A 10,748-nucleotide genomic window follows, 5' to 3' on the forward strand; every position below is an offset into this window, starting at 1 on the left:
GGTCCAGGATCCCTGGGCAAACCCTGGCCTCCTGTGCCTACGTTCTCCCCCTCCCCCAGCTTTAGCAAAACGTTAGCCCAGGATATCCTGTGTCACCTATGAGCACACAAGCAGATGATGGCTTCATCCTTGGCTCCCAGGGCGCTTGATCACAATCCCCAGACTGTCTCTGTCTCATGGTCCCAAATTCAGTTCTTAACCCAGAGCCTCAGATAGGACAGTGGACCCTGTGTGGCTCACGTGGGACTGTTAGGTGTCCCAAGGGCTCTGGGAAGGCAGTGACTGCTGTGTCCTCACCACATCTGGCACTCGGGACTCAGGCTGCTCCCCAGGCACAAAGGAAGACTCACTTATGGGGGGAAATCTGTGCCCCCTGACCCATCCTAGGTCTCACACATTCCTCCCTGGCCCCGGACAGATACCTTGAGCCCCAGATGGCTACAGGACACTCCTCCACAAGCCTTCCTGGCCCTGTTCCTCACCCCCTCCCCCTCTCCCCTCCACCCAAGCCTTGCCCACAATTAACTCATTTTTTAAGATCGCTTCCAAACATAAGTCAATGCTGGACAGAGCTGTAGGAAAAGCTTCCTCAAGGCTGGCCCCAAAGAGCCATGTGGTGAGACCAGGCCGCTTTGCCAGCCCCCGCCCGCTGCCACAGCTGGGCCTAGAGCTGGGGCCCTCTGAGGGCGGGTCAGGGAGCCTGTGATCAAGACACCCCTTCTTTGCCCCTGCTCTCAAACCCCATCCCGACCCAGAGGGACCCATCTGCCTGATGTCAGCAGTTCCAGTGGGACCTGGAAACTGTTAGCCAAGAAGTCTGTGAGGACCTGTGAGATGGCCTCACCCAGGCGGCTGCCAGGTCACCCCAGGCAAAGGGTTACAGAAGAACCCGGCTGCCCTGGTCCACACACACGCCCATGTGGGGGTAAGGGCATGGGGGGAGCCTGCAGGGTGTATGTATACCCACTCTCCATTTTACAGAGGAGGAGGTGGAAACCTGGAGGAAAGGGAGCTGCCCAGAGGTGGGGAGCACTGGGGCCCCATCCCAGCTCTGCCCATGGGTTCTGTCTCCCCTGGAATTGGGAGGCTTCGGCATCGGCAACTGCGACAGAGTGGCTGGGGCCACCATGGTTTGGGTGGCCTGGGAACCTGCCCTGGCTCCCAAGGACCTTGGAGGCCCTGAGGTGTGTTGTTGGCTCTCAAGGCCCGAACTCTCTCTTTACCCAGTCACTGAAGTAGGACCTGGAAGCCCGAGGTGGGCAGCCCCGTCTGTGGTGGGCCTCACAGGTCCCCCTGTGTACAGAGACAGAAGCCCCATTCACGGGGGCCACTGGGTCAGGGCCAGTGGAGAATGAACACAGGCTTCTCAGAAAAGGAGAGAGAGTGCTCAGGTCCAAGAAAAAAAAAATCAATCTCTCTTTCTCCTCAGATGAGAGCAGTGGACTTTGTGGGAAGCGGGGGGCCAGGCCTGGGGAGGCGTTTATTGGGGGGCAGCCTTCCTGGAGGAGGGCTGGGCCGGGTAGGGGAGGCTCGAAGCACTGTAGCTCTGGGAGCCAGACTGTCGCCTGCTGCCCCACTGGTGTTCCATCCTTCCCAGCCTTTCATCTCTTTTGCCAGCTCCGGCGGCCATGAAGAGGGTGCTGCTCCCCATCCTGGCTCTCTGGGTGGGGTGCTGCCCTGGAGGGGCCTTGGCCAAGCAAGTCCTTGGCCCGAGAGGGCCCGGGGTTCAGCCAACCCCCACAGGGCTGCCCACCCTGCAGCCACCACTACCCAGCGCATCTGGGCCCCCAGACGGTGAGTAAGTGGCACTAGCAGGGAGGCTGGCAGGATGGCACTCTCCCCCACTACCGGGACCCCCCCACCTCCAGGGCTGGCGCAGAGGGAGAGCAAGCGGATTCACCCTGAGGCTGCCCACCTCATGACCCCCCATGAGTGTTCCATTCAGGGCCACAAGGGATCCATGAGCCTCAGGGAACCCATTCCTGGAGGGCAAGGGGGCATGGTGGACTCTGAGAGGCCCTTGTGCTGATTGCCCATGGTGGGGACAGGGGAGAGAAGACACCCCCTTGCCAAGAGAGGCTGCTGCAGCTGGATCTGGAAGAATGGACCCAGGTTTGCTGGTTGGAGAGTACAGTTGGCTGCCCTAATGCCTACCAAGGGAACCAGGAGAAGCGTGGGAGGCTGGAAGCGGAGGCCCCGCCCAGGCCCAGGGGTGGGATGGGAGGGGCCCGTGAGGGGACCCAGTCCCCTACCCACTGCAGACAGCAGGACTTGCAGGACAGGATCATGGTCAGTGCTGGTTGAGGAGGGGCTACCATGCCATGAGGGGCTTCCCCAGGTGGCTCAGCAGTAAAGAATTCACCTGCAATGCAGGAGACCTGGGTTTGATCCCTGGGTGGGGAAGATCCCCCCGGAGAAGGGCATGGCAACCCACTCCAGTATTCTTGCCTGGAGAATTCTATTGACAGAGGAGCCCGGCGGACTAGGGTGCAGGGGGTCACACAGAGTTGGACACGACTGAGTGACTCAGCATGCACCATGCAGTGGAGGGGAGGCCTGGGGTGGGAGACAATTATCCCCATTTTGCAATGGCTGATAGCCCCTCAGAGTGGCCTGTAGGCTCTCCTCACCCTCAACACCTCCTCTCCCAGTAGGCAGTGGAGCCTCCACCTCCAGGAGCAAACTGTGCCATGTGGCACCGACCCTTCATCTTCCCAGAGGGGATCCCTAGCCTTCCTTGCTCAGGAAGAAGCCACAGGGAACTGGAGACACAGGAGCAGGCCCCACCTCTCTGAATAGGGCAACTGAAGGTATCCTGGGCCCACAGTCATGAGCCAAGGACTTGCTGGTGCCTTGTCCCTGAAGGATCCCTGGGAGTTCTGAGAAGCAGGCAGGGTGATGCAGCCTGCTTATCACATTGAAAAGCTCTCTCCTAATCGGGGCCCCCCACTCTGGCACCGTGAAAATGCCGGTTGGAGATCAGGGAATCTCTGACACTTGGTGACTTTGGGTTGGTGACAGAAGGCCGAGAGCTCCTGAGGAGAGGAGGAAAAAGGTGGAAGTGAGGCCTGGGCAAATACAGGAGAGAGGCAGGCAGACCAATGGCTGATCTCCCTCCTCGAGAAGGAGGTGCTGCCTCCCAGGCACACAGGGGTCCCAGCCACCCCAGCCCACACTGGCTCCTTCTGCAGGTCAAGTGCGACCCATGCTCACGAACAGGAGCCCGGACAGGACTGACAATGGGCAGCTGGACAGGCCACTGCTGCGGGCCACCTCCAAGGAGGGGGCCCCCGGAGCCCCCACCCAGCCCACAGCCCCTCGCTGGAAGCTCCTCGCCAGACCCGGGCTGACCCAGAGGAAGTCGACACAGCCAGCAGCCTGGGAGCACAAACAGGGCCGCAACCATGGGGCAGGCACCGTGCAGGTCCACCCCCATGCCACAGATACAGCCAGGCCTGGGGTGGCAAGAACCCCCCAAGCCCAAGAGGGTGCCATGGCTGCCAAGAAGGGCCAGGGTAGGCAAGTTGGAGGCCAGGAAGCCAAGAAAAGGGGCCCAAAGACCCAGAGGTCCCCCAAAGGTGAGGACTGGCTTTGGACACATAGCCCAATCACATTGACACCCCCACCCACTGAGACCCCCACCCGCTGTCAGAGTGCCCAAGCTGAGTGACCCCATCTGCAAGGCAGGAGGGCAACCCTTCCAAGGCAGATCTTCTACCCCTAGCCTCAGGGCCCCAATTTGGGCCTTTTCCCTTGGTGCCGAGGTCAGGAGGCCCAGTGGCTTGTTTTCTGGTACAGCTGGCTGAGTCACCAGCAGGTCTGGGGAGCCCCAGGAAAGACCTTGCTCCTCAGCGGGCCCCTGTTGCTATGTGAGCAGGCTGAGGCCTCATCTCTCATCCTCCAGGGGCCCCCCAGCAACCCAGGCCAGCAGGATGGTGTGAGAAGAAGGATCATAGCCGAGGCGAAGGGGGCAGAAACACCTCCAAGACCACAGGTCATGGGCAGAAAAGAGCTGGAAGCAGGCGAGGGCAGAGCCCTGGGCCTATAGGCCCAGGCACTGTGCAGTGGATCATGCCCTCCCTGCCAGCCTCCTGCCTCCTGGCCCAGGCGGCCATCGCCTGCGGTAACGTCAAGATGAAACATGTCCCTGCCCTGTCCGACCCTGGCCTGACCACGCTTTACTTGGCAGGTGGGTGGCCCCGCTTTCCCACACCTACTCCCACGGCAGGGGTAGAAGGACACACACCTGGGTGTCTGCCGCAGCTGGTCTTTGGTCCCCATGACTGCTGCCCCACCACGCCTGGGGACGACTTACAACCCCTCTGACCTGAGAGGCTCTGACCGTGTCAATCAGAAGAATCAGCTCCTTCAAGGAGTCTGTCACTGTGGCCTCTGGCCTGTGTGGAGGAGGCACGGAGTGGCAGAGGGGAGGGAGACAGAGGGGCCGGGAAAATGGCTGCCTTGTGTGTGCACAGAGAATGAAATTGCCAAGATCCCAGCCCACACGTTCCTGGGACTACCCAACCTGGAGTGGCTCGACTTGAGCAAGAATAAGCTGGATGTCTTCGGCCTGCACCCCCATGCCTTCAAGGTACACAGCATCCCCTCATCTTGGTCTCCTGCGGGGACAAGTGCCAGGGGCATCAGTGATATAGGGTGACATGGTCCATAGCTGGGAGCATGGAGGCCAACACAGATCCTGAGGTCCCCCAAGGGACCAGCACTCTTGGGAGAACCAGAGTAGAGTTTTAGAAATCGCCAGACAAGCCTGGTCCAAGAGAGAACCAGGAAGCTGTGATTCAACCCAACCAGGGTGTCTATGGGAAGGACGAGCTCAAGGCCACACCCGGAAGGCCCAGCCCCAGCCAGCGGCACCCCAGTCTCTAGCTTGGTCTTCTCCTCCAACCTCCTAGAATCTGACACGGCTGAAGCGGCTGAACTTGGATGGGAACTTGCTGTCCACAGTGCCAGCCTTGCCTGCCTCCCTGCAGGAGCTCAAACTCAATGACAACCTTCTTCAGGGCCTGGAGCACAGCAGCTTCCAAGGTGCAAATAGGCCCCAGGGGGAGGGGCCAAGAGGAGGCTCCACCCAAGGCAGCCTCCTGGGGGACAGACAGGGAGCACCAACCCAGAAAGGTGGCCCTGGCCTCCAGGGCCGGGGCGGGTGTCTCTGGAGCTAAGGTGGGCAGCTCCCAGCCAGCCTTCTGGGCTCGGCAGTCAGTTCACCTGCCCCCTCGGCCTGCTGCCACAGGTCTCAGCCAGCTGCTGACGCTGGAGGTAGAAGGGAACCGGCTACATGACGGAAACATCTCCCCACTGGCCTTCCAGCCCCTGCGCAGCCTGCTGTACCTGAGGCTGGACCGGAACCAGCTTCGGACCATCCCACCCGGCCTGCCAGCCTCCCTGCAGGTAACTACAAGCCCCAAGGCCACAAGAGGCAAAGGGAAGTGAAGTCACTCAGTTGTGTCCGACTCTTTGCAACCCCAGGGACTGTAGCCCACCAGGCTCCTCCATCCATGGAATTTTCTAGGTAAAGAGTACTGGAGTGGGTTGCCATTTCCTTCTCCAGGGGATCTTCCCAACCCAGGGATCGAACCTGGGTCTCCTGCATTGCAGGAAGACACCTTACTGTCTGAGCCACCAGGGAATCCCTGGAAGTGAGAGTCACTCAGTCGTGTCCAACTCTTTGCAACCCCATGGACTATACAGTCCATGGACTTTTCCAGGCCAGAATACTGGAGTGGGTAGCCTTTTTCTTCTCCAGGGGATCTTCCCAACCCAGGGATTGAACCCAGGTCTCCCACATTGCAAGTTGATTCTTTACCAACTGAGCCACAAGGATAAAGCTGTGGCCAAAACACTGGAGTGTCTGCCCACAACAGCTGGGCCAGCTGCTTTGATGCTAAACCCACAAGGCCTCAGCACCAAAGGGCCTTTCCTCCGCCTGATTAAACCTTCCTAGAGCCCAAAATTGAGCCTCGAGGACCATCGTGGACCTGCCAGGTGTCCCTGAACAAGGGTCATGCCCTCTCTGAGCCGCATGATCCCCAGTGCTTGGCAATGCTCTCTGAGCCTGTCTTGTGGGACTCTGAAGAGTCGTGGTACAGCTTGCAGGTGTCAACTGGGATCTTTTGCACAGCTGGCCACAGCCCTGAGAAGGGCAGAGACAATGGCACCTAGTGGAAGGGGGCAAGGAGCTGGGCTAGGCCACCACTGAGTGGTGGCTGGACCGCTTACCCTGAACCCTGGCCCTAGGAGCTGCACTTGGGCACAAACATCATTGAGGAGGTGAGAGAGGGCACACTGAACCACAGCCGCAGCCTCAGCGTGCTGGTTCTCAGCAACAACCGGCTCCAGGAGGACCGACTGGCACCCCGTGCTTGGATCGATCTTCCGTGAGTACTGTGGTCCCCCTGGCACTGGCCAAGCTCTGCCCCATGGGCACAGAGATAGAGGATGCTCACAAAGGAAGCAGAGAGTTATGAGGGAAGGCAGAGAGACTTCACAGGGCCTGGTGGGTCACCTGGGTCCCTGCCCAGGGTTCAGGGTGGCCTGGGCCCTCAGTCACCACCTGCTTCTCCAAGATTTCCCTCTGGCCCTCCCACCTGACAGAACTCCCAAGGCCACAATATCCCTCCTCTGCCCTTGCCCAGAGGGAGGGCAGTCTAGGTGCTGCAAGCTGTCCCCATGCTGGGTTTAGCTAGGAAGCAACGGGAGCAGGAAGGGGCATGGAAGAGATGGCAGCCCCAGGAAAAAGGCCTGTGACCTTCCTGGGGCAGCCATAACTAAGTACCACAAAGAGGGCAGCTTAAAACAACACAGCACTCTGTTTTCATAGTTCTGGAGGTCAGAGATCCAAAATCAAGGTGTGGCAGGGCCGTGTTCCCTCCAGGGTAGGATCTCTTCTGCCTCTTCCTGTTTCTGGGGTCTCCAGGTGCTGCTTGGCTTATGGCCACATCACTGCAGTCTCTGCATTTTTCACCTGGCTTCCCCTCTGTGTCTGTGTCTCTCCTCTTCTGTCTTATAAGACAACCTCCCTGCTCATCCTAAAGCAGGATGATGTCATCCTAAGATCCTTCACTCACTCACATCTACAAAGACCTTTTTTGCCAAATCAGGTCACATACATGGGTTCTGGGCAGCCATATCTTTGGGGGGCACTAGTAACCCCACTATAGAAAGAAGGGTCCAGGATGAGTCCCCATGATCTCATTTGGATGGCTGAGTCAGGTCAGGAGGGGATGGGGAGCAGATAGCGCCTTTACAGGCACTGCTTAAGGAGTCAGGATGTGACCCCAGGACTGGCCAAAGGGCTGGGGAGGGACAATCCTTGGGGTCTGAAGACAACTGAGGCAGGGCAGGGGTAGGGTGAGGGAGGGGTTGAGAGTCCGGACCGCCATTCCAGGGACCAGAGCCTCCCGCCCTGCGCCCTCGTGTTCCAGGAAAAAGTTACCAGGACGTTTGGGTTTAATTATTCCTTTTTCCTCTCCCCCTCTTGCCAAGGGGGCAAAGGAAAGCAGACAGCAGCCTAGGGAGGGGCCGCCCAGCCGTGCTCCACTCCTGCCACGGGGCCTGGGCAGGGGGCTGGCGGCCAGTCAAGCCTAGGCCGGCGCCGGCCAGTTTTTCTCCGGCTGGTAGACAGAGAGGGGGCTACTGGCTCGGCAGGCTTGGGAGGCACCAGAGACCCACCTGCTTTGGACAGAGGATGGCATCCACAGCAAGGCCAAAGACCTGACCCCACCCACAGGGGCTGGGGGAGGGGGGATATCAGTGAGAGAAGCCACTTGCCTTGCCCTGATCTGTTCTAGAAGCATCACTACCCTGTGCTCCTGGTTTCCCTCCCCATCAGTCTTCAGCTTGCCTTCAGCCTGGGTAGGGTCAAGAGGTCGAAAAAGTGCGGCATGAGGACCACCAGGGAGATAGCTCTTGGCCCAGACCACTGGCCCCTCCGCTCAGGCTTAGGAGGGAGGGAAAGGAAAGGGAGCGGGTCTTCCATCTCCGCCCCGAGGGCCAGCCTCACTAGCTCTGCAGTGAGCAAGGGAGGACCCTGTAGACCTTTTCCCAGCCTCCATGGACAGAGGGCACATAAGCCAGACAGGGCCTGACCCTCCCCAGCCGTTGGGAGACTTGATGGTGGCTGCCATCTTGAAGCAAGTCCCCACCCTCCTCTGGGGTGTGGACCAAGGGCCCCCGACTATAGCTCCCCTACCGCACCCCAGGAAGCTGGAGGCCCTCGACCTGTCCTACAACCAGCTGGTGCACGTGCCCTCCTTCCTGCCCCGGGGCCTTCGCCACCTGACGCTGCACCACAACCGCATCGAGCGCATCCCCGGCTATGTGTTCGCGCACATGAAGCCCGGCCTGGAGACCCTGCACCTGGCCCACAACAGCCTGCGTGAGGACGGCATCCACGGCGTGTCCTTCCTGGGCCTGCAGGCCTCCCTGGCTGAGCTGCTCCTAGACCACAACCAGCTGCAGGCCGTCCCAAGGGGTCTCCTGGGCCTCCGGGCACTGCAGGTGCTGCGTCTGAGCCACAACAAGATCAGGTAGGGCTGCATCCTGCTGTTCCCTCACCCCACCCCATCCTGGCCTGTCCCCACCTCCAGTCCAGGGGGGAAGGCAGCTCCGCTGAGACCCAGAGACCCTGCCTGGCAGGCTGGCCAGATGTTCTGGCCCGTGGACTCGTCACCCAGGGGCCCCAGAGGCCGGCAGCAAGACTGTGGGGTCATCCTTCCCTGCCTCCATGGGCCCATCTTGATTGCTGTGATTGGTGGCCGTGCCCAGTGGCTGGTAGAAGAATCTGGGCCGGGGGAGGGTGGGAGAAGTTGGGAGCCCTGAGTGGCCAGGTGACCCTCCACCCTGGGCCTGGTGTCTGTGCCTTGGTGTCCCCACCATCCACTGTGGAGCCACGCTTTCTTTCCTCTCGTCTGATGCCTGACTCTCCTTTCTTGGGTCTCGGCTCCTCCTGCAACCCTTCCTCCACAGACACGTGCCCCTGAATTCCATCTGTGACACACGTGTGGCCCAGGACTCCAACCTCATCTCCACTCACCTGGAGAACAACCTTATTGACCGGCGCCGCATCCCACCCACTGCCTTCTCCTGCATCCGAGCCTACCATAGCGTGGTCCTCGAGCCCCAGCAGGGGGAGGGGGAGTCTGCCTAGCCCCACGGCCAGCCTTCCCCACCCCCTTCTCTTGGGGGACTGGAGGTGGCAGGTGCCTAGGCCCAGCTCTGATGGATTGATGCACCACTGGAAGAAAGTTCTAGAAGACCCTGCTGCTTCAGATGTGCCCACGTCCCATTGACTGCCAAGGCCCCTTCACTCAGTAGATGGCCCAGCCTGGTACAGTGCTGGTTTGGACTTGAACATAATAAATAAATCTCATTCAAGCCCACTCGCCTCCACCGGCCTCCCTCCCTCCCTCCCTCCTGGATCTCAGCTGCCTGTACATGTTGGCACTCCAGGGTGCATGGAGCCCTCAGAGCCCACATCCTGGACATGGATTCATCAGCAGGAGGTTAAGAGGGCCTGATTCTAGAATCTTCTCCAAGAGTCTCCCCACCCCCACCCACCCTGGCCAGGGTCCTGAAGTCCCCTTGCACCTTGGCCCAAATTCATCTAGAGGCCCGGCTCACCTCCACTGTTCAGGGAAGCATCACTACCCTCTTGTCCAGGAAGCATCTCTGTCCCGGGAGTGGACACACACAAGAGGTGCTGACTGTCCTCCTGGTGGGGGAGACAGCAGCTAGCTATGAGCGCTCAGCCCCACCAGGCCCTTCAACTGTGCTGAGAGCCCATTGGAGGTCATTGGAACAGTTCACAGCCCCTGCCCCGGGGCGTGGGGAGCTCATGGCAATATGGCGGCCAGAGAGAGAGCACATGACAGGCACTGAGGATGCAGCGCAGCTGCTGGATGTGAAGGAAAAAGTGCCCACTGTCAAGACCTTGCCCTGCCAGTGCCTCGGCCTGGGGTCTGGGCCTGGGAGCTGGGAGTCCTGCGTCAGTCCTATTCTGAAGTCAGCCCCCACACGCCTCAGCCCTGAGTTCTGAGCAGAGAAAAGGCCAGACTCTGGCAGAGGGCGGGGAGAGGCCTGGGAAGCTGGCGGAGTGTTTGCTTTGGACTCATCCTTGCATTCCTTTTCCTCTTGGGCCTGGGCCCACAGATATGGCACTTCCTGTTTGGACTGGGTCAGAGGTCAGCAGCCCTTGAGGCACTGGCCCTGTGGGGAGGCCCCCCCTTGCTTTCCCAGCTCTCACAAACCCTCCTCCCCAGTCTGGCTGCCTGCCCCACCAGCCCTTCCAGCTCCAGGTCAGTCAGCCCCCAGTCCCCTCCCCGGACTCAGAGTTCTGGCCCCCTGGCAGGCACAGGAAATTCAGGCTGGGCAACCCCCACTCCCAACTGCTCTTACCTCCCTACTGAGCAGACCCTCTGGGCTAATTCCACTTCACACAGAGAGCGCTTGGCCCTTGGGGCTTCTGTCAGGTGGACTGAACCCAGCAGGGGCTGGGCAATCCTTCCATGACCCTCCTCAGCCCCGAGCGGGTATCCACCATTGAGCTCCCCGGAAGCTGACTCAGAGGCAAGGAGAGGCATGAGGAAGTCTCCTCGGAGGCTCTTGAGGGGAGGGGAGGATAAGAGTAGGCCCAGGGAGAAGCTGGCATGTGACCAACAATGCAAGACAAGCCAAGGCCTACAGGTGCCCTGGACCCCAGCTGGTCAGGAGCTGGAACAGGGCACAGGACT

The 10,748-nt window shown here is 60.2% G+C and overlaps 1 protein-coding gene across 1 annotated transcript; it reads left to right on the plus strand.

The window, feature by feature from the left end:
- Positions 1 to 1,407: 1,407 nt before the first annotated feature.
- On the plus strand, positions 1,408 to 9,322 carry LOC133242778 (extracellular matrix protein 2-like). Its single transcript, XM_061408935.1, has 9 exons — positions 1,408 to 1,794; positions 3,192 to 3,578; positions 3,905 to 4,189; positions 4,476 to 4,591; positions 4,914 to 5,046; positions 5,252 to 5,409; positions 6,256 to 6,395; positions 8,220 to 8,546; positions 8,986 to 9,322. Exons 1-9 carry the CDS (start codon positions 1,629 to 1,631, stop codon positions 9,164 to 9,166), a joined length of 1,893 nt encoding a protein of 630 aa, XP_061264919.1. The 5' UTR covers positions 1,408 to 1,628; the 3' UTR covers positions 9,167 to 9,322.
- Positions 9,323 to 10,748: the final 1,426 nt, after the last annotated feature.

The sequence above is a fragment of the Bos javanicus genome, chromosome X, assembly GCF_032452875.1.
Source record: "Bos javanicus breed banteng chromosome X, ARS-OSU_banteng_1.0, whole genome shotgun sequence".
NCBI lineage: Eukaryota > Metazoa > Chordata > Mammalia > Artiodactyla > Bovidae > Bos > Bos javanicus.